This window comes from Microtus oregoni, unplaced genomic scaffold (assembly GCF_018167655.1).
Source record: "Microtus oregoni isolate MIOR12 unplaced genomic scaffold, Mior012 000024F_ref0000369, whole genome shotgun sequence".
In the NCBI taxonomy this organism is placed as follows: Eukaryota; Metazoa; Chordata; class Mammalia; order Rodentia; family Cricetidae; genus Microtus; species Microtus oregoni.
Genome location: NW_024543083.1, coordinates 30749493 through 30772569, shown reverse-complemented (window position 1 = coordinate 30772569; position 23077 = coordinate 30749493). Strand labels below are relative to the sequence as shown.

General features: G+C 39.8%; 2 protein-coding genes across 3 annotated transcripts in view; one reads left to right on the top strand and one right to left on the bottom strand.

Annotated features, from left to right (window-relative positions):
• Asb5 (ankyrin repeat and SOCS box containing 5) overlaps positions 1–9051 on the bottom strand; it is a 46525-nt gene extending 37474 nt beyond the window's left edge. Inside the window, exons 1-3 of one of the 2 annotated variants that reach the window (XM_041673794.1) lie at positions 9034–9051; positions 6034–6202; positions 853–978 (exon numbers count right to left, since the gene is read on the bottom strand). In XM_041673794.1, the coding sequence (XP_041529728.1) occupies positions 853–955 (103 nt within the window). In that variant the 5' untranslated portion in view covers positions 956–978; positions 6034–6202; positions 9034–9051. Of the gene's footprint in view, positions 1–852; positions 979–6033; positions 6203–9033 lie in introns of those variants that run through there. The other variant, XM_041673795.1, reaches the window with a different exon arrangement.
• A 3521-nt stretch (positions 9052–12572) lies between these two features.
• On the top strand, positions 12573–22775 carry Spcs3 (signal peptidase complex subunit 3). The gene is made up of 5 exons (XM_041673626.1): positions 12573–12815; positions 14729–14802; positions 16699–16775; positions 17777–17892; positions 19736–22775. The coding sequence occupies exons 1-5, from the start codon at positions 12673–12675 to the stop codon at positions 19866–19868; spliced, it is 543 nt and encodes a 180-aa protein (XP_041529560.1). The 5' UTR covers positions 12573–12672; the 3' UTR covers positions 19869–22775.
• The last annotated feature ends 302 nt before the right edge of the window (positions 22776–23077 follow it).

The window sequence follows — 23077 nt, the reverse complement described above, 5'->3', positions numbered from 1 at the left end:
CTAACAGTGCCTGCCATTAGGGCAGCAAAGTTTCAGAGGCAAAATGGAAGAACTTAGACAAATAAAAGACAAAGCAGCAAAATGTCTAATTCCAGCAGGAAATGAGAAGGCTTCCTGGGGATGGGGGAGTGATACACAAAATAATTACTGAACAAATATAACTGTTTCACAAAAAAAAACTGCAAAAGCAAACCAACTAAACTTAGTCACAGGTCTAGTTATGATCAACCTAAAATGTACTTTCTAGACCTATACTCTTGAATAACTAAGATCAATTTGGGAATGAAATATAAGTGTATCTTATGTATATATGAGCAGTCTTATGTATTTCCAAAAATAAATGATAATTTAAAAGAGAAATGGAATCAATTATTTAGAAAAATGATGAACAGGGACTTTGTTTTCATAAGTTCAATTTCCTTTAATTTTCTTTTGAAGTAATACTTTCCCTTGCTAACATAAGCATTTGAGTAAAAAAAAAAAGAAACTAATACAAAATATTGTGATATATGTTTATGTCACCAGATTTAGGGGCTGCTTGTTTTAAATTATGTCTTAATTCTGTTAGGTTTCAAAGTAACAAAACATAAACAAACAACAGCGGCTCTGGCAGAAGCAAGGATCATATCTGTGATGTGGCATACTGAGAAGCGTGACTTGTCATTTTAATGTGTCTCTTATCAAGACAGTCTTGACTCTCACCAAATAGTCCTAAGAGAACGGAGACATGGCGGTTGCATACATGTGCCATCTGGGACACAGCGCCCACGACTGTTGAAGCACTGAAGACAGAGTGACCACATGGTCCTCTCTACCCCTGATGTGGAAACTGTGTCAAGAGTGTGAACTCACCGGAATTATGTTCTGGTGAGTCTTCTGGCTGGCGTGGCGAGGTCTGAGCACACGCTGGAGAGGAGCCTGTGAACAGCTGGCCCATCACAATGCTCTGAGTCATGGAGTGACTTCCCCTCCAGTGCTCTGGAATCAGAAATAAACCTGCCTTAGTCACATCTAAGTTCCTGTCTAAGGTTTCGGCCCTTTCTCTTACCAGTAAATGCTCTTATAAATAATCCCCACACAGCAGCTACTTGGTAGCCTAGATTCCTGGGGGCTAAGAAACACTTCCATTCACTACGGCTGAAGTCATCAGCCCAGCAGGCTTCAATCCCTCCTGCTTTGCTAGTAGAAACACATTACCACACGATACTTAAAATTTTATTTGGAGATGTCAAATTTAGGTTTTTTTTATAAATTCGTTCATTCTCACCTCTTTGTTTTATGAAGGTAACACCCACCCATAATAAAACTTGCCACCTGCTAGCTTCTTAATTTGAAGGCCTAATAAAATAACGTAGTAAATGATCTGAGAAATACAAATCAGATGCTAATTTCCATATAAAAGACTCCAAAACATCATCTTAAATGATTGGCAATATATAAAAGACTTTGAAAAGTATTTGTACATCCATTTTCTTGGCTTAGAATTTTCTTTCTCTTTTTTCTGAATCAAAGAAAATTTTTGCTGTTTCTTCTTTTAGTATGTTTCTTGAGAATTTAATATATGAGTACTTCATATCATTTCCATCTCACCTTCTCCCATGAATTTAAGTCTAGAGAAGCAGATGGCAGGATACAGGCACTATAAAGTAGAAAATAGAAAAACTTGGAGGGGGGCTCTATCTGGAGAGAAGAAAGGGAAATACAGAGAGCGAGGGAAGGAGAATGGATAAAGTACAAAAAGGATGTTTTAAAAGCCATAGGGAAGCCGGGCAGTGGTGGCGCATACCTTTAATCCCAGCACTTGGGAGGCAGAGGCAGGCAGATCTTTGTGAGTTCGAGACCAGCCTGGTCTACAAGAGCTAGTTCCAGGACAGGCTCCAAAACCACAGAGAAACCCTGTCTCAACCCTCCCCCCCCAAAAAAAGCCATAGGAAATCATATTATTTACTTAAAAATGCCCACACGCGCACACACACACACACACACACACACACACACATTTTAAGTGAAATTGGTCAATTGTGGTCAGAATGCGCATTGTCTCTCACCAGGGTCACGGACTACTAGTATCTGGCATGGGAAACCTCAAAGTAGTCCAAGAGATCCCTAAAGCAATAAAGAATTTGACCATCGCCCTTGGTTGCCTCCAAGAACTTAAAGGTAAGACCCAGTTGTTGAAAACATCATGCCCTTTGGACCCAGGACTTGGAAGATTTGAACTGGATGGGACCTGGAAACCTCCTCCCTGAGGACCAGCTTCTATAGAATCCAAAGGTGCTATGCAAGCTTCCAACGGAGCAAAAACAACAACAGTCCTACCCATTGCACAGCCTATAAGCACATAATGACAAACAGGACAAGACACTCACAAGGGCGCAGTAGTGGCACTTAGGTCTTAGGAGTAAGCAGAAGCAGAAGTCTAATTGGAACTAAGGCCTTCTCAACAAAAGAGAACTCATACCCCGTTATTCTTTGTTATCCTAGCTGTCTCCCTGTGGCTGGTGAGGTCATGGATCCTAGAGAGAACTTACTGTGGCTACCTTCCCAAATCAGTGTAATTACTTACTGAATTCCAAATACTTGTCCTTTTAGCCACAGAAAAGTGTAGTTTTCATCCTTCATCAAAAGTCTTTCTTTCTTTCTTTCTTTCTTTCTTTCTTTCTTTCTTTTTGTCACAGACCCAGACCATCACATAAATCCCCAACTGGTCAAAATGTAGAGAATCAGTGACTGTGGGATGCCCCACTTTAAAAAGTTCACCCACAACAAAATCCCATCACCTAAGGCTCATGAACAGTGAAGGAGGAGAGGGGGCAGAAAGACTCTAAAAGCCTGATGTCTTCTGTATATAACAGGGGAGCTGTACTCATGAAATCTTAATAATGTGACCAACTAAACAAGACTTGTGTAACAACACCAGCTGACATTCCTTTGTGGACAGTGAAATTTCATAAGGCCCCACCCCTTAGATGAAGAGGTACAGGTAATTAATGGCCCCTATAGACAGGGAATCTGCCTTCTCCAAGGACAAATCCCCTGATGGTATGCAATCCTAAGTGATCAGCCTAACCACACACACATGGGAAGAACAACACTAAGTGGATGCAGAAGGCTATATTTATACAGACGCATGGAGACATACACATATGCAACAACAATAATTTCAGAAATCATGAATTTGAGAGTGATTGGGAGTACAGGAGGAGTTGGAGGGAAAAGAATGAAGTGGAAATGATGTAAACACAGTTACTCTTCTGTGAAATTCTCAAAAACTGGGAAATAGATTAAAATAATTTGACATATATAATTGGAGCTTTCAGAATGACAAAGTCTTCTTTGTCATTCTATTTTGTATTTTCACCATATTTATGTCTCTATAGCCTCTCTTTCTTCTTCCTTCCCTCCCCCTTACCATAAGACACAGAATCTATAAATGAGAGAAAACATACAATATTTGTCTTCTGAATCAGGCTTGTTTTGCTTAAGGTGATAATGAGCTCATTTATATGCACTCACTAGTTTTAAAGTACACTATGTCCCTTTATTTTCTGGCAGAAATATACAGGCTCTTAATGAATCTACAATACTGAGTTCCAAAATAAAAGAAAAATTACAAGAACATATTTCAAACACTGAGGAGCTGCTAATGCCCAGCTCCACTAATTCCAGGCATCTTTCCAGTCCTAGAACAGGGGCGCTGGGGAGAACAGTGAGTGAAAACTGCTGTTTACCCATAACTAAGAAGGCTTGTTATGGCTGAAACAAAATGAAAGAAAAAGAAATCACACAAGTTCTTACTGGGGATATTGTACATCACTGTTACCACTTAAAACACCATTGGAATGTAAGCTTTTTCTTTTAGTTTTGTGAAACTTCATGAGAAAAAAATAAATATACTGAAGACTTAGATATTTAGAGTGGAGAAGAGTCTGAAATAAGTACAAAAATGTCTATACAGGAGCTTCTTAAAAGAAATTAGTAAATGAATTTTGCCTTATCTTCATTTAGTAAATCCTGCTTATCCTTACCCCAAAGTTGCTCTCATAAGGATGACATTTTATAAAAGCAAGTCAAGGCACTTGGTCACAGTTCTTTCTAAAGTCATAGACATTATGATGTGATGTCTCTGTCATAAACAAACATTTTCAAAGAAGAGCTATGGATGCCAATGTGCGAGGTTTATATTACTTATTCTTTTTTGAATTTACTAAATTCTTTATGAAAAACAGATTTGTTTTCATATAATATATTCTGGCTACAGTTTCTCCTCCCCCAGCCCCCCAGAGATCTTCCCATCTTCTTTTCCATTAACTATTGATAAAAGATATATCGTAATTAGGATTAAAATTCACACAATACTTGTTACTTAAATTTTTTGGTGGGTAAAGTTTGGGTGAGAACCATTCTACTTTGTTTGACTGTGGGACTTGGGAGTAAATGTGTTGGGTTTCTAGATCAATTACCAGAATAATGAACCAAAACAATAATCTGTTATTGTTATGATAGTTCACACAAATGTTTTACCACAAGATTATTATTAATTTTGGTTGCATCCAGGCCCCCAGGTGAAAGTCATTGGTTTTCTCTGAAACATAGAATAGATTCTATCAAAACTTTGAGTTATATCAAACTCACAAATTTGATTAGATCTAATAGAATTTTCCTTGTGTTCATCATGTTCTCATCTTTTATGTGTGGCCCAAGAAAATATGACTGAAAGTTAGCAGCTAGGCATATTCAAAAGTTTAAAATATATATCTTTATTATAAATATATATTAATAAGTAATCTATGCTAAATACTTTTCTAAATACTTTATTTTGCTTTTCAACTTCTTCTTTGGCTTACAGGTCCAGAATTTCTCTAAGGGATAATATCTCACTCAACTTGGTTCCCTTCACTTAATTTTTTGGCTCAAGCGAAGGACATTTGTCTAAAGAAGGCCAATAAAAGATGTTTTTGAGAATATTTCTGAAGAGTTAAAATTTTTCTTCTATTCTGCAGAAGAAGCAAAGTTGCTAGTAGCTCTTCAATAGTATAGAAAGGTTTGTGTGTGGGTCATGCCAATAAAAAGGGAAGCTGAATCAATATTAATATAGGAAGCATCAGATTATCTTCATTGGGGAATCTTGGTATAGGTTTAACTAAAACAGCAATAGTAATTTGAATTTAATAGTAACATAAAATATTAAAGTCCTCCCTGCTAATTAAATCAGATTTGAATTTGGGTTTTTTCAACTTGTAAACAAAATGTCCTGATATATTTATGGGAGTCTTTATAAAGAAGCTATGAAGTTGGGAGGAAGAAGCTTAAAAAGCAGGGGGGGGGGTAATTTGCAAGCTACATATCTGGAAGTAGGAGCACAAGGATTCCATGGCCATGACCATGCCTCTGAGGCTAGTGTTCACACGTCAGCACTGAAACAGTCACTGTGTAGTTTACCCACAGGCCTCTGCTTCCCACACCTGGCGATCGCAGTGTGCATCTGTGCCATGTGTGCACTATAAATAGCCTTGGGCTAAATACGTGTGTGCTTCAGTGGCCTGAATCCAACGGGCTTCAATGAACCTTCTGCGATTAAGAATTTGTTCTAATTGTCACACTTTGGCTAATTACGTATTTAAGGCGTTACATATAGGGGAACCTTTCCGTACCCCATGTGTTGAAGGTCAAAGAATGGAACTACATGAGAAGCATCATGATTAGGTCATCCTCCAAGTATGCTAGGCCTGGAAATGGGAACAGAATTCTTCGACAGTTACATCAACTAATAATTATTATTTTTCCTGAAATAAAATACATAGTTAACCTAGAATGTGATCAATTGGCTATTAAAATTGGTATATTTGGATGATTCTAGTTGGCATTCTGTTGTAGTTTCCTTGGCAACAGAAAGATTGCCTGGAATGCTTTTAAGTTTAATTTTAGCATCAATTATGAATTTGGAGGGGGGATCATAGCTTAAACACATTGTCGTCGGATTTATGGCTCTAGTACTCATTACTTAGTAAGAACAGCACTAGTGTGTGCCACCTTTCCACTGTGATTTGCAGTCAGCTCTGTATTCTTTGCACGCTCCTTCCTTGTTCCAGTGTGATAGAAAATGAGCAAAACCAAGTCCGTGGAGGATCAGGGATCACCTTCCAGTGCTCCACCACCATCAACCTCTGACTGGCATCCGCTGATCTCTGGTACTTCTGGACTGAAAATAGGAAGATGGTCAAAGGTCCATTATAAATGTTAACACAGCTGGAGAAAGAGCACAGTGGTTAGGTGAACTTGCTGCTTTTGCAGCAGACCCAAGTTCAGGTCACAGAACACACATTGGGTGACTAACGACCACCTATAAGTCCAATACTGGGGCATCAGACACTCTCTTCTGGCCTCTGTGGGCACTCAAACACATGCATACACACACACACACACACACACACACACACACACACATGCACACACATAAATAAGAATAAATCTTTAAGAATAAATGTAAATATTAGTATTAACAGCTACTATTTGGAAAGTAAGTAAAATAAACCTGGAATAGGGATGATGTCAGCCATGTGAGGGTGTGCAAAATACCTGATTGTCTCTCCTTTAACCCATCTCACCTAGGTAAAACAAAGTAAAAGTTAATTCTTCTACATGATTATTCCAGGGAAAATAAGCTGGCTTCATCTTTCCTTTATCAAGTTTAATAAGGTGGAAAAGACTAAGTCTCTGATTATTCTCTAAATTATACATCTTACCTGGGGAAGTCAAGACTAAAGTTTAAGTCCTTCATTTTCCTACTTGTAGTGTTGGAAGGTGTATCCATTTCTTACAGAACTCATAAGCAATGCTAAACATAAAACAAATGATATACTATTTCTTAATTAAAATTCTATTGTTATAAAGACCCACTATAACCATAGCAAGTCTTACAAAAGAATGCATTTAATGGAGATCTGGCTTATAGTTTCAGGGATTTAATCCATTCCTATTAGGGTCGAAAGCAGACAGAGGTGGTAGTGGACCAGTAGCTGAGAGCTTTATATCTAATATAATATAATATAATTATATAATATAATAGGTGAAGAGAGAGAGAAAATCTGGGCCTGGAGTGAACTATTGAAACCTCAAAGTCCACCCCCTAATGACACACCTCCTCCAACAAGTCCACTCCTTTTCCAACAAGGTCACACCTCCTCCAACAAGTCCACTCCTTCTCCAACAAGGTCACACCTCCTAATCCTTCTCAAACACTCACCAGCTGGGGACTAGATATGTAAATATATAAGACTTTGGGGCAGGGGCTGGAGAGATGGCTCAGTGGTTAAGAGCATTGCCTGCTCTTCCAAAGGTTCTGAGTTCAATTCCCAGCAACCACATGGTGGCTCACAACGAGGTCTAGTGCCTTCTTCTGGTGTGTGGGCATACACACAGATAGAATATTGTATACATAATAAATAAATAAATAAATAAATATTTTGGGCGGTAGTGGTGCATGCCTTTAATCCCAGCACTCGGGAGGCAGAGGCAGGCCTGGTCTACAAGAGCTAGTTCCAGGATAGGAACCAAAAAAGCTACGGAGAAACCCTGTCTTGAAAAATTAAAAAAAAAAAAAAAAGACTTTGGGGCTACCTTCATTTAAACCACCACATACTGTTTTCTCGGTGATAAGAAAGACTACCTATTTATAGCTTCAAAAAAATATCATCATCATGAATATTTTTATTTATTTTAGTTTTCCTTGACTCTGAGACAAAGATAAGCAACCCTCTGGACATATCGGGAATAAAGAAGATACTATGGGTTTCAAGATGCCATTCTCCTTCTGGTATCATATATTTTGACTGAAGACATTAAGTTATGGCTTTGCAAAGTTACGGTGCTGGCAAATCTTACCTGATGATGTGATAATGTTATGAAAAGAAGATTGGTGGCAGCAACATGAGCTTTGTTAAACATTCAACCATAATCCAGTCAATGAGTTAACTTAAACATTCAACCATAATCCAGTCAATGAGTTAACTTAAACATTGCAACCATAATCCAGTCAATGAGCTAACTTAAACATTGCAACCATAATCCAGTCAATGAGTTAATGACCACAGCTACACGTGTATGACCTCCACAAACATCATGTTTTGGAACTGACTGCCTACATAGAAAATGTAGTGCATACTTTCACTTAAGTAAACCCCATAGGAAGCTAAAATAGGCCATATTCTTAGGCAGCAGAAGCATTCTTTTGTTTCCTGTTTGAGCTGGTAACTAGCTTCCACAGGCATGAGGTATGACAGGAAAGGCAAGCCTCTCTCTGTGCCCTGAACTTGGATGATCACATTATAACAATCTATTAAAATGTACATTGGTTTTTATGAATTTTTGATTTGTTGTTGGATTTCATAATTACTTTAAAAATGGAAATAAATTCATTAACATGTTAGCACACAAGGAGTTAGAATTCAAAATTGAGTTTGTTTGTTGTTATTAATTATAGAAGGAAAGCAAATAACCAAAATCCTCCATCAAAAATAATTTTTCCAATTTCCTGTTCTGCTCAGCCTCAGTGAGAGACACTCTTAGGAACTGATTACAGTTGAAGTCTCATTGAGATTGTAATTCTCACTCACTTGAGGCATCAAATGCAACTCAACGTGTGTTTTCATTTGAATAACTATAATTTGAGAGCATCAAGAGTACAGCTTCAGGAGCTGGACAGATGGCTCAGTAGTTAAGCGCACTCGTTGCTATTACAGAGTACCCAGGCTGGGTTCTGGGATGCACGTGATAACTCAGGACCACTGTGACTCCAGGTCAAGGGGATCTGACTTCTGTGCAGACTAGGCAATCACACAATGCACACATACACATGCAGACACACACAGATACACAGAAAATAAATCTTGTTTAAAACATCAAATTTCAGTCCCGTGTCCTTGGTATTTTTCATTTACTGAAAAGTCCAAAAACTCCTCTTTGAGAGAACAGTGCTGTGGTGGACATTTATAAAAAATATTCTAACACACTTGAGACATTTCTAGGTCTTACTTGGAGCTCTTTCCTTTCCATCCAGCTAAGCATCATCATTTCCAGTTCCTCTCTCGGCCTCTTGGTTTTTTTGTCTGTTCATTTATTTGTTTGTTTGTTTGGTTTGGTTTCTTTGTAGATTGGATCCTGTCCTAGAACTAGCTCTTGTAGGACCAGGCTGGCCTTAAACTAACAGAGATTGTCACACCTCACGTCTCTGCTTCCCAAGTGCTGGGATTAAAGGCGTGTGCCACCACCGCCTGGCTCAGCCTTCTGTTTCTATTGCAGCTTTGTGTGTGAACTCCACAATCTGACAGAAATGGGGGTTAACGAGGTAGCAACAAATGAAGTTTCACAAACCGACTCCAATAAACTCAGGAACTGAAGATTGCACTAGCAACCTGGCTGTGATGTTGATGATCATTTTGACATTTTTAAGATTCTTCGAGTATTTTTATATTTGACTCTTTGGAAAAGTTAGACAAATTCAGAATTCAGAGTTTTTATGAGTATAGCCTTAACTTGTGTTCTGCATTAGCATCTAAAAAAACAGACGAATGGAGTGATTGTAAATATTAAATGGGCATTTAAAAGACTGGCTTACAGGATGTGGTCCAGTTAGTTCCAAAATGGCTATCTCACGATGAAAAAACTGAGAACCATTCAGAGACTAGACATCTTAGGAGTCGGAATCTGCCACTGAAATCCTGGAGGATTCCTAGAGGCTGCTTCTCTTCAGTCTCATGGAATTAAAAAGGAGCGGTTCTAATACCATGAAGAGAAGAAGTGCTAAGAAATAGATGAACTTTCAGGGAAAGTGAGGGCAAGAAGCCAAAAGCAGTATTTTCTTCTTTCATGTCATTTATTTTCTTGATTACCACAGAAAGGATCACCTAGATGTAGGTAGACCTTTCGGGTTCAAATGGTCTAATGGCAAAAGTCCCTCACAAGAATGGCCAGTGGCTTGGATTTTAGTTGATTTAAGATGTAGTCAAATTGACAACAAAGATTAGTTCTCGTATACTTAAATGTAGAATTTAGGTAGTTTTGATTTTAAGTTTAGAATCTTAGTAGCATTTACTAGTAGTATCAGCTCTTGGCTGCCGCGCACTGTTTAAAAGTAACTGTGATATTCTCCTAAAATCTGTGCTTCCAATAAATGCTGCTCCAATTCCTGACATAGTAATATCTGTTGATATCCATAGCTAAGAAAATGAATTCAGAGGTTCAACAGCAAGAGCCTGTGTCCTGTGATATCTCTCTTGTTGATGACCTTGTCTCTTTCTCCGGAAGATACTGCCCAAGGGCTGTTTGCTGAGAGCACCTTACGTGAGCCATTCTAGCTTCATGAAGAGCAGCCACTAACCTACGGACACAACAGAATGATCATTAGTGGCTTATACCAACTTAAATTAGTTCAGAGCAATTTAAAACCAACTGGACCATGGTGAAGAGCTGACAAGCATAATTAAATTTTTTCACAGACCATTAAGCAGAGTGGCAGTATGATTTTGGTGGATATTTATCTTTTCTGCCTCTAGGAGCTCCCATCATTAAAATAATTAAAATGCTACCAAACTGTTAAAATACCAGTTTATTAATAAAGGATTTGAATTGTAGAGAAGATAACCCATTGTAAAAGAAGTGAAAAAATAATGGGGAAAAAATTCCATTGCTATTGTGTAAATCCAAACAGATCTTTCTGCTACTGAAGATTCCAGTAGGAAGCTCTATTTATAAAACTTCCTTTATCAAAGAAAGTAAAAGAACAGAAGTCAGTCAAACTGCTTTTAAGATCATGTGAATAGAGAGATCAACTCCAGAAACAAAACCAAACATGAACTCTAGACTCCGAGCCAGCAGAACTGCTTCTACACATGCCCCAATCAAAGCTCCTGTTCTGGCTGTTTTTTTCTTGGATTATTTAAAGACCTAAAAAAAAAAATCAAAATATTTTAAAAACAAAATAACATGCTCTGATTGCATTGGTATGAAAACAAATACAAGCAGGGTTACATGTGTTTCTTCTTTTTATTCTTCAAAAATTAAAGAAATGAAAACATTCTTGTGCATCCCAAGCTATTCTCCAAACTTAGTCTCTATGCCTACTATGACTATGGACTAAGTCAGCTCTGGTACAGGCTCTAATATACACTCTCCACACAAGAAAGTATTGTTGGTTGTGATAGTTTAAATAGATATGGCCCCGTAGATTTATGTATCTGAAAGTTTGGCCTACAAGGAATGGCACTATTAGGAGGTGTGGCCTTATTGGAGGAAGAGTGTCACTGAGGACACAGGCTTTGAGGTCTCTTATATGCAGAAGTTATGTCCAGTGTGGCATTTATCTTGGCCCGCATCATCTGTCCCAGCAGGCATCTTTCTCTATGTTATTCTACAGTGATAATATAAGAAAGCCTGTAGGATGGTTTTAACATTTTTGCATGTAGTGTTTTGCTCCACTTCACCACATATATAACTTCTTATTTGAAGTCTGTAGCGCTATGTGGCCTCTCAATATTCATACCTGCTTTTATAATCTAGACTGCAGCACTGATTTTGATAACTTTACTCGATTATAACCCCCAGTGGGGTAGAAAGTGATCCGTACACATTTGTGTGTCACTTGAACACAGCATTTATTAGAACCTTGCTTTATTGAATAAAGTGTGGTTACCCGGGAGAGTACAAAATTCAAGGTTTTAACAGAGTAAACACTTTTCAGACTATAGTTCAGACTACAGATTTCATTTCTTGGCCCTATTCTGTTTGAGGCGGGGCTTATTCGTGCGGCATTCTCCATTCAGAGCCTAGAACTGTTCCTGTCACGTGCTAGGCAATTCTTAAAAATCCTGCCCATGTGCTGTATGAAATTGACTAAAAGGAGTTCAACTAATATCAGCTTCTCATTGACACCTTTCATGGTCTACATGTTCTTTACCTATTTTGGATAAGTAAAAAGTATTTTTTACATTGTGGTATGTATGAACACACATAACGTGAGCAGAACTTCCATTCTCCTTTGAAAGCAGAGCAAGAGAAATTACACTAAGGCTGGGTGGCCGACAGCTATGGCCCACCAAGGCTGGGGCTCCTTATTGCTATTTAGGGGCATGAGTTGTCAGAAGCCACATGTCTGTGTGCCTCCACACTGAATGACTTAATTTTTTCTCCTTTACAAAAACGTCGCAATTTGACAGCTTTGATAGATAAGAACTAGGACCACGCGTTTTGAAAGTGAATGTCACATGTATAGTTAAGGAGGGGCCGTCCCCCAAAACACATCTGAAGGCCAACTGGTAAATAGGCACGCTCTACAGATTCAGGAACCAAGGATGTGAGCCCGGGAGGAGGCGGGACTCCTGTGGCAAAAGCCAACCCCAGTGCTTACCGCTGATTGGCGGACTGACTGAGAGCACCGCCCCCCCAAGCGCGTGCACGGCCGAGCGGTGGGTGTGTCCTAGCGGGAGGGGTGAGGGAGCGTGCACGCTCCCGGAAGGTGCCGAGCACCGGAAAGGGGGCGGGGCGGCGGCGGCGCGCGCTCCCGGAAGGTGCGCACCGGGTGCGCGGGTGGGAGGGACTGGTCGGCAGCGGGGCGGCGGGGAAGCGGAGCCTGGGGACGGGCGTCGGCGGCAGGGCTCCTGAGGGAAGGGCGTCACGATGAACACCGTGCTGTCGCGCGCGAACTCGCTCTTCGCCTTCTCGCTGAGCGTGATGGCGGCGCTCACCTTCGGCTGCTTCATCACCACCGCCTTCAAAGACCGGAGCGTCCCGGTGCGGCTGCACGTCTCGCGGATCATGCTGTGAGTGCGGCCGGGCGGGGCTGCCGGGGCTGGGCTGGGGTGTGCGCGCCGGCCCGGATCTGTTCCCGCAGGCTCCGCCACCGCGGGGGCCACGGGGCCCGGTGGCCTTGGGACCCCCAGCCCTGCGCGGTCAGCTCCCGAGTGGCCTGGGTCGGCGCTGCCCTTTCTTCCTGTTCTTCACGTCCCTCACCCACGCTGGCCAATGAGCGAGCAACACACCAGCACACCCACACCCGCGCTTCCGCCAGGCGCGTCCCCGCCTGCGAGCTCGCGTGGGGTCGCCGGTGTCACCCCTTGCCAGCCCGAGGCTCAGGCGGTTCAGTGGGTGGCTCTGGTGTCACCGGCTCCACACAGTTGGTTTTTTTTGACAGTCCCTTTAGGGCGCCTTTCTCCATCTGGACACACCGCCACTGCCTTGAAGTGTGGATGTGAATCTAGACAGGCTGCACCGGGCGGTTTAAACACCCCAGCCTCGGATACAGTGCTTTCTTGTTACTTTAATTGTCATTCTTTTAGCCAGCAAACCGAATAAATGTTTGGAGACACTAAAAATAGAATGTCAGAGTGACTGCCCTCCCCGTGCTGCCTGTTTTATTTATAGCATCCCCTCTTTTTTTCTTTCACTTCTGTAATTAATAAGTGTTTTTAATTCTGGTTTGCTCTTTGCTGTCTTCTATAACCTGTCCTTCCTTTAGTTTATTTATTTTTGGTCAGAATCACAAGTGTCCCCTCCCTTCGATTACTGCAGCTGCTGCTTTTTTTTTTTGATTTCTCATTTAGTCTGTATTGATTTTATTCAGTACTGTTGTTGATGAAAAGAAGTGTGAGTTCTCAGTAGTCCTCATTGTCCGCTATGTTCAGCTAGTCCGGATTTATCCCATGCTTTTTCAGACCCAGGCCAGCTGGCCTTGGTGAGATCCCAATAGAACATCCCCATTGTCTCAGTGTGTGGGTGCACCCCTCGTGGTCCTGAGTTCCTTGCTCGTGCTCCGTCTCCTTCTGCTCCTGATTTGGACCTTGAGATTTCTGTCCGGTGCTCCCATGTGGGTCTCTGTCTCTGTCTCCTTTCATCGCCTGATGAAGGTTAATATTCAAGAACAATCGCAGTGGGTTTTTGATCCTACTGCACGTACTGGCTTTGGGGGAGCCTAGGCAGTTTGGATGCTCACCTTACTAGACCTGGATAGAGGTGGGCGGTCCTTGGGCTTCCCACAGGTCAGGGAACCCTGATTGCTCTTTGAGCAGATGAGGGAGGTGATCGGGGTAGGGGGAGGGAAATGGGAAGTGGTTGTGGGGAGGAGGCAGAAATCCTGAATAAATAAATATATTAAAAAAAAAAGAAAGAAAAGAAGTGTGGTTTAGATACCAGCGCCACCGTTACTTTCAGTTCTCTGAGGGCATAGATGAACTTGAAGCGAGTTAAACGTTGATGTGATCCTAAATAGGTTTCTTGCTCTCCTGCTTGTTAGTTTTCGTTGCTAGTGAAGAAAGTAACTGGCAGGATTGTTGTACGGATTTAGGATAGTTGTGGGGAGTACGAGGTGGCTCTGCCATGTGCTGTGCTCTCATGAACAGATGCTCTTTCCCAGGTCACCTTGTGGCCGCTCACAACTCTCAAATTCACTCTTCTTACCTGCTCTCCATGAAGTATTTGTGTTTTCTTTTTATGTTTTATCTTCCGCTGAGTTTTCTCAAAAGTTCTCTTCAGGCAAATGGAAATAGCTGAGTACCTTATTTTATATTGAATTATAATACTTAATTACTTTTACACTTACAGTTTCTCTTTTACCCAACCCATTTCTTCGTGAGGTTTATACTTTACTGATGCACACTGCTAACCCTTGCAGGTTTAAGTGGTGTAAATTTTGTGTGATGCCCTGAAGAGATGGTGAAACCTTTATCTTTACTTTTAGAAAAAATGTAGAAGACTTCACTGGCCCTCGAGAAAGAAGCGACCTGGGATTCATCACGTTTGATATAACTGCTGATATCCTTCACCAAAAGTGTTGGCTTGCTTTTTCTGTAGGTTTGAAATGAGATGCAGGTGTGGGCGTTTGAGGATGCGTGAGTATGAATATTGACTCCACCACAGCTATGTTCTTTCATCAGTAAAACAATGTTGAGATTTCCTTGTTCACACTTCATGAAAAGTTAATAGTGTGAATATTTCTTAATTTGTCATGTACACATTAATTTGAACCTAGGAAAGAAAAGATAAAAGATAATTTTGGTTAAAGAAGAAAAACTTCACCAGAGATCATCCTGCCTAGATATAGTCCATTTTCAGTCCCAAATAATTCCCTGTCTTTTATTATAGAAAACAATAAAAAAAAAAAACCATAAGCTGCTGGGCAGTGGTGGCACACGCCTTTAATCCTTGCTCTTGGGAGGCAGATGCAGGCAGATCTTGAGTTTGAGGCCAGCCGGGTCTACAGAATGAGTTCCAGGACAGCCAGGGCTGATAGAGAAGCCCTGTCTCAAAAACCAAACAACAACAAGAAAACCAAACTCCGTATCTTCATGAAGTAAGTGAGCCAGGATGACCTGTTTCCCCTTTATCTCGAGCTTCTGTCTTCAGCAGCTCATCATCTTGGTAACTTTAGGGCCACAGGTTAGAATCCTGGCAGTGTATTATTATTATTATTATTATTATTATTATGTTATGGAGATTGCTTGTATTAAGCATCTGACTGTAACATGTTATTGACAGGTATACCTGCTGTTCATTCTGAAACCATTTGCACTTTTTAATGAAACAAATTATTGGATTTAGTTATAGGAGTTTTCAGTGTACCCAATTTTTTGGAAATAGAGATGTCATTAGAAAAATCTCAGGATAAGCTTTATGTTTACATTTTCATTCTACTTTTAAAATTCATATAGGAAGGAGTTTATACATAGGTGAAAGGAGTAATTCATAATCTAGAAATTACAGTAAGCCTCTGGGGATGTAAGTCATTTGGTAGAGGGCTTGTCCAGCACTGCGTAAACTGGGTTGGTGGGGCATGCCTATAATCCCAGCACCAGAGAGGGAGGAGCAGGGTTGAGGATCAGATAGTCAAGGGAATTCTTGACTACTGTTTTTATACATCATCAATCTTACAGTGTGTTCAGATTTTCGTAATGTGCTCCTGATTCTTGAAAATGGGTTTGTTCCCTTGTATGGGACTGCTGCAGGCCCCTCAATTCTGAACAATAGCTTGTGATAGATGTACCTCAAAACTAGATTACAATAAGCCTATTACTACCAATAGGTATATACACAGATAAAATTAGTAATTGCATGTAATACTTAATAAAATCCCGGTGTTAGTTCATTTCTCAGTTGAGGCACAGTGTTGTAGTTCATATCGTGAGTATCCATCTCTATATTGAGTACCCCTCTCTATAGTGAGCACCCCTCTCCGAGATGATCAGGGCCATGTTGCGTTTCTCCGCTCCTACCACAGAACCCCACACACTGAGGCAGCGTGGTTTATACTGACCTGTAACCAAATTAGCTTGTAGAGAATGCTGGACTTGGTTAATTGCCTGAGCTCTGTGCATATGCGCATGTTGCTTCTTTGGGTAGTAACGACTGGGTCCGCTTTAGACAGAATCAAAACTTCAGTTTCTTGTGTTTTTTTTTTTTTTAATAAATATGTCAGCTAGTTATGTTTACAGGGAGAATGGTAATCTGTCCTGACGCACAACCCTTTCAAATGTGCTAGGTCTTGCCATATATTATCCTGTATTTTTATCTTAAAATGGTGATTTGGTATATTTCTGGACTGCCTATTGTATTTTTTTTTTAATGTTCATGTTGCTATGGATGTTTTAAGACTGAGATTTCTTTGAAAGTTGTGTGCTGCTTTGCAATCCTTAGAGTCCTTAATTTGTTTACATCTAGAGAATATATTTGATTGGAATGTTAAGCAGTTATTTCTTTATTTGTCAGCAGAGTATTCAACAAAAAATAATGTAAGTATTTGTCTAAGTATATTGTAATCATTTCTTTTTAAATATTATTTCTTGTGAAAGAATATAATTTTAAAAGTGACCTGTTAGAAAGTAGTTCATTCTTACCTTAAGGATTCAGGGATTGGACCCACTGAGTCTGTTTACTGGCCCGAGAATATCAATTTTTATATATTCAAAATATCTGACCTGCATACTTATTTAAAAAAAAAAAAACAACAACAGAACAAATCAAGCTTACGGAGAGATGACTGTGATGAGAAAGCTCTCTCCCCTGCAGAAGTCTGTTGATACTGTGTGTGCCTTTGCTCTCTAGCATTATAGGATCCAGAAAGAAGTACATGCTGTGTAACAGCAGAGTATTGTTTGATTGCCTTAGCTTCTCTGGTAGAACCACGGCCGAAGGTAGGCAGTGGTTTAGCACATCAAACTGAGATACGTATAAACAAAACATCGCTTCTATGTTGTTTTTGCCAAAGCAGTTCTGTGTTTCTCATTAGTGTAGGTAGGTAATTTGTGATTAAAGATGGGTCTATTTTTTATTTGACCTGTATTATTTATTGTTGTTATTGTTACTATTATATTTACTGGCCTGTATTGGCATCATGTTAAACAGCTTTATGTAGTAATTTTTGGCACTACAGCTAATTACTTGGTGTATATATCTTATTCCGGGTATTTCATTGGGCATTGAGAATATTGGAGTGAGTGAACTTTAAATCAACAAAATATATTTTAAAGATAGCAGAAATGCTGTCCTTCAGAATAAAAGTTCTGCATTTAAAAAATAAAAAAAAAACCCTGTTCTTCAAAATAAGAGTAACTACTGTACATAAACACTATTTTTGGGTATAAAAAAATTACAAGGATCAATGTTACTCATATGGTGAGCACATGTAATTCTGGTTTACCTCAGTAAGTCCAAAATTTAAAACACTTAAATTTTGAATTTGAAGTGATAATGTTTCTGCTGAGTTATCTAAGTGACTTTGAATTTGATGTAGGCTCTGAACCAAGTCGTCCTTTGGGACAAGATCGTTTTGAGAGGTGATAATCCGAAGCTGCTTTTGAAAGACATGAAGACAAAGTATTTTTTCTTTGATGATGGAAACGGCCTCAAGTGAGTGAATCTATGCTATTTTTAACATTTTTAAATAAGGTTGGTGAGAGGAAGTTGTATTTGTTTTAAAGAAAAGATATTATTGTACCCGGGGAAGTAGCTCAGTGGTAGGACACTTGTTTGGCATGCACAGGATCTGGTTCAACTCTGAAGACAGGAAAGAAGGGAAGAAGATAGGGCTAGGGATGGGGGACTAGTGAGAGAAGTGTTGATGTGTTCTGAACTTAGCTAAAAATCCAAGGAAAGATACAAATTGGTGTCCTAGCAATCATTTCTCTACTATTGCTAAATGCACTAGTCACAATAAAAGTCCATAGCTGTTATAGTTTGCTTGCTATAGTTGTGATAAAACACTATGAACAGATCAACTTGGAGAAAAAGGATTGATTTGGCTTACATGTTATAATTCATCAGGGGAAGCCAAGACGAGAACTGATGCAGAGACCATTTAGGAATGTTCCTTATTAGTTTCGTCAGTTTGCCTGCTTATACACCCCAGGACTACCTGGGCTGGTACCCAGGGATGGTATCATTGACAGTGGTGGGCTCAATCCTTTCACATCAGTCATGAAATGTCACACAAGCTTGCCTACTTGCCAATCTGATGGGGTTCCTCAATTGAGCTTCCTTCTTCTGAAATGACTATATCTTATGGTGTGTTGACAGAAAACTGACCTGTGTGGTAGCTTTCCTATCGGGTGAGTAGGACTCAGGCTCTCTCATGAGTGAAAGGATCCACACAGACAAGTTAAAAGGCCTACTTTCTAGCTCAAGTCAGGGCAGCCTCATGAGGAAGTGATGTGCGAGATCTAGGGCAGGTACCTAGGTTTCTAGTTTTGCTTCTCTGAATTTTTTTTTTTCCCCAAAGCTCAGTATACTCTTCACAAAAAGAGGAAATCAAATGATTGATGGTCAAGATCTCAGGTCATTTTGACCTTTTTATGATTTATAAGAAAGGGTATAGGAAAAGAGCTATTTTGACCTAGCCACACCTTTGAACTTACAAATAAAGAATTTTGAACATGATAGATTTTGATCTGCTGGAGTTTGTGCCTCTAAAGAATAGCAAAATTAGATTTCAAATTATTACCTTCAGATTTCTAGCATGAGTCTCATTTTTTCTTCATTGTGTTTTCTTCATTTAAGCTTTTTGTTGGTAATTAGTGGCAGCTGTGAGTTTAGGTTGGCCATTTAGGTTACCTATGGGTTAATGCTGGTGTTTTATATGCTGTCTGTAGATTTCAAATATGTAGTAATAAGGGCGGCGGGGCTGCGTCCCCAGCACCCCGGCTGCCTGGCTAGCTTATGCCCGAAATAACAACACACAAACTGTATTCATTTAATCACTGCCTGGCCCATTTCTATCTAGCCTCTTCTAGGCTAATTCTCACATATTAATTTATCCCATTTCTAATCATCTGTGTAGCGCCCCTAGGTGCGCTTACCGGGAAGATTCTAGCCTATGTCCATCCTGGGTCGGAGCTTCATCGCATGCGTGTGCCTGGAAGCTGGGAGCATGGCGTCTCTCTGAGGCGTCTGCTCCCGAGAGGAGAGCTGTGGAGTCTCTGAGCTCACTTCCTCTTCCTCCCAGCATTCTGTTCTGTTTTCTCCACCCACCTATGTTCAAAGCTATGAGCCAAGCAGTTTGTTTATTACTTAACCAATGAAATCAACAGATTGATATATGACACTCCCACATCACAAATAGGATGAAGAAATTGTTTTGTTTTGTCTATTAGAAATAGCTAGTTATAAATTAAGTATGTGGCCCCATAGTACTTGATTGAAAGTATTTTTATTAAATGACTGTTCTGCTAACCTTTGTTATTACATCTTTTTGTAGGGGCAACAGGAATGTCACCTTGACGCTCTCTTGGAATGTTGTACCAAATGCTGGGATTCTACCTCTCGTGACAGGATCAGGACATGTATCTGTCCCATTTCCAGATACCTATGAAATAACAAAGAGTTACTAAATTATTGTGAATTTGAAGCATATTTTTATACGTGATGAATTACATCTCATATCTTTCCTGTATCCTCATTTGTTTTGGTTATAGTTTTCTTTTTCTTTCAGTTTTGGGATAAGAACGGCTAACGTCAAAAGACAGAGTTGAAGTGAAAGGGTCTGGGTTGCTTAAGCTTAGCTTTGCTGACAAAGTGAAGACCGCCAGAGAGGAGTAGTTTAAGAATGGGGCAGCTGCAGAGGAAGACCATGTAAGCGGGGTTTGAATATTTCTTTTATTTGCATTGTCTTACTGAATATAAAATGAGCATAAAGGGCTGTTAAACTCCCAGTTGTCTACAGAGTCAGAAGATTTCTTAATTATTTGTTTTGTGTTCATGCAAAGTTGACAATGACTGTGACTTACACCTGAACACTCTCTTTTATCTTTTAGCATATGTTAGATTATTGGGAACATTAGTGTGGCTCTTTGAAGTCTGGTTTACAAAAGAGCACAGTGGTAAAATTGTATTCCATTTGTTTTAGAAATACCCATAATGCTTGTCTTCCTTAGGTTACTAGCAGCTTTCTTCAAACAAAGACCAAGAACCTCTTTGTATGCTGTAAAATCTTGCAAGCTCATTTTAAAATCTCAACTCAACCATAATGTGTGTCTTTTAGTGCTTCCAGAATGTTCCTTTGCATATCTCTATAAATTTTAAGCTTTGCTATTGAAAGCTGAAAATGTTTGCATGGTTTGCCTCCTGAACTGGATTTGTCCCACTGAACATGCTGCTGTAATTAGCTCCATATTTTGACAGTTGGAATCGTAAGAATTCTTATTATGTGCTTTCCCATCTACAGAATTTGCTCATGTTTGAGTGTTGTCTTGAGTAGTCCTAATGAGGTGGACACTGCAAATGTTAGCTCTTCGCAGGGGAAGAAACTGAAACCCAGAAATTTACTGACTTGCACCCAAATTGAATAGCAAGCAGTGGAGTTCTCTTATACCTCAGTTTACACAGTAATCCCACTCACCTAATTTGATTATAGTTTTTGTTACTTCCCATTCCTTGTAGAAGTGATGGAGTGTGAAACTAGTTTTCCAATAGCCAGCAACACACACAGTAATATTTTTATCTGTGGATATTCATTTTTACACACAGAGATATTTTTATCTGTGACTATTCATTTTTATCCAAATTAAAACTACCTAGGTTTATAAAATAATTTAGAGATTAAATACATTATATATAACTAACTATATAATTATATTTGACATGAAATATTTTTTTGAAGCAATCAGCGCCCTCAGTTACCAGTTGCAGATTGGCTACTCTTAATCCAAAAACAGGCAGTATAGGTACATCCAAGCAGTAACCCAAAACAAGCTGTTTTCTAGCACTAGCATGAATTAATTAGTGTTTGTTCTGTTTACCTCATTTGAAGTGTATCGTTGCTTGGTGATACTCGTTTTAGCAGCTCTTGTGTGTGGTGGTGCAGTTCTTACAAACGCATGTGCATGAGGTTTTCAAATCAGAAAGGTCAAAGGTACAGCCTGAATTTGGCACTAGCAGTTTCATTAAACATTTCAGGCTGTCTGTTTCCTTGTCTATAAAAATGATTCTTTACTACGTACGATACACATCTGAAGTGTTTGCTGTTCAGCAGCTCATGAACAGGAAATCACGTTAGTCATCTGAAGTCAGGGAGGTGATGGAGAGATTATCACATAGTTCATAGTGGTCTGAGCTTCTGTTACATTTTAGACCTGTAAAGTTGAGCTTTATACATTGAGCATATACTAGCTGTGGAAAATCTACACGTGTCAAAGCTTAGAATATGTGGGTGTGTCCTGGTTAAGGAAGCCATGCATAAGCCTGTAGATTAAAGCCCTACCTCTGTTCCACTAGTTGTTCACTATGTTTTGTGGTGAATGGATCTGTTAGTCCAGCACAGACAAACTAGAACTGAAGATTTCTAAGGTTGCTATTCATTTGAACAGCCCAATTTTAGGAGTTTGGTAAAGGAAAGCCAGGAAGGCCCAGTTTGTACAATGTGACTAAGGAGCTGCCCAGGATACTGCTGACCCAGTGCACCTCTAGCCCTGTTTCTCAGGAACTCAGTTTTGTGTTGCACAGCTTTATTAGTTTGTGACAGTCCTGACCTTACACACTTTGTGTGTTTGATGAGCATCTCCAGTCTCTATTTCAGAGAAGTCTCGTCAGGTCTCGAAGAGACTTGGTGCTTCAGATTTTAACAAGCCAAGGTAATCTATGGATAGAATCTGAGCCCATAGCTGATTCTTGGAAAAGAGGTTAATTGCAAGCTACTTAGTACGGTGGTTGTGGTTAAAAATGAATAAAATATAGCACTCAGCATATCCCCTTCAGGCTCCCCTAGAAACAGCTTCCTCTGGTGTTGTAGGACCATGCATGGCATTTGCTGTCCTTATGCCAAAAGGAAAATGGCAACATCAAAAACTGTTAAGAATGTAATAGGAGCATTTGTTGGTTTGAATGTCTTTTCTGGTAGTTATCTTCAGTTCTTCAACAGTCTGGCTAGTCAGTTCTTCGTGCGAAGAAATGGACTTTAAGGATCTAAAGCTTTGGCTGGGGGCTAGAGGAGGTTTTGCTTTGTTATACTTTGAATTAACATGTAATAGGTCTACAGAGGAGACCTTGGAGCTGTGACCTTTGATTGTAAGCAAACATCTGTCTATTTCAAAAGCTTCCCTCGCTTTCAGTAGCAGGCCTGTGTACTTTACCATGAGACTGCCGATGGTTCAGAGATGTATGTTTTAAAAAAAGTTATTCCATAGATTTGGGAAATTGTTTACTTTCTTGTTAAAATCACAAGAAAATATTCCATTAAAATGCTGAATATATATGTGAAGATTTTCTTAATTACAATAAATATTCAACATTTTTTAATAAAATGAGTTCTTTTCTGAGTAAAAGTATGTATTTTAAAGATGTCCATATATATGTATTTTTGGGAAGCTGCTAAACTGAAAGGAAACCCAGTTGTAGTGAACATCAGGTGTTAGGAAGGCGTGTACAGCCAGGCTTTGGAGGCTCGTTACACTCAGGATGTGCTGGGGGCTGTGTGCCCCTGTATTAGACTGTAAGTCCTTTGAGCGCATGCTGTCAGATCTGCCCTTGTATCCTGCCCAGAACCCAGGAAAGGGTCTGGCAGATGATAGGCAGAACCCAATCAATATTGGTGGCGCAGTGCTTG

Bases quoted from the DNA above. Each gene is read 5' to 3' on its own strand.
- Spcs3 (XM_041673626.1), top strand. From the start codon at position 12,673: ATGAACACCGTGCTGTCGCGCGCGAACTCGCTCTTCGCCTTCTCGCTG. The intron at 12,816-14,728 runs GTGAGTGCGGCC...CTTTACTTTTAG, and splicing joins CACGTCTCGCGGATCATGCT to AAAAAATGTAGAAGACTTCA. The intron at 17,893-19,735 runs GTGAGTGAATCT...ATCTTTTTGTAG, and splicing joins GATGATGGAAACGGCCTCAA to GGGCAACAGGAATGTCACCT.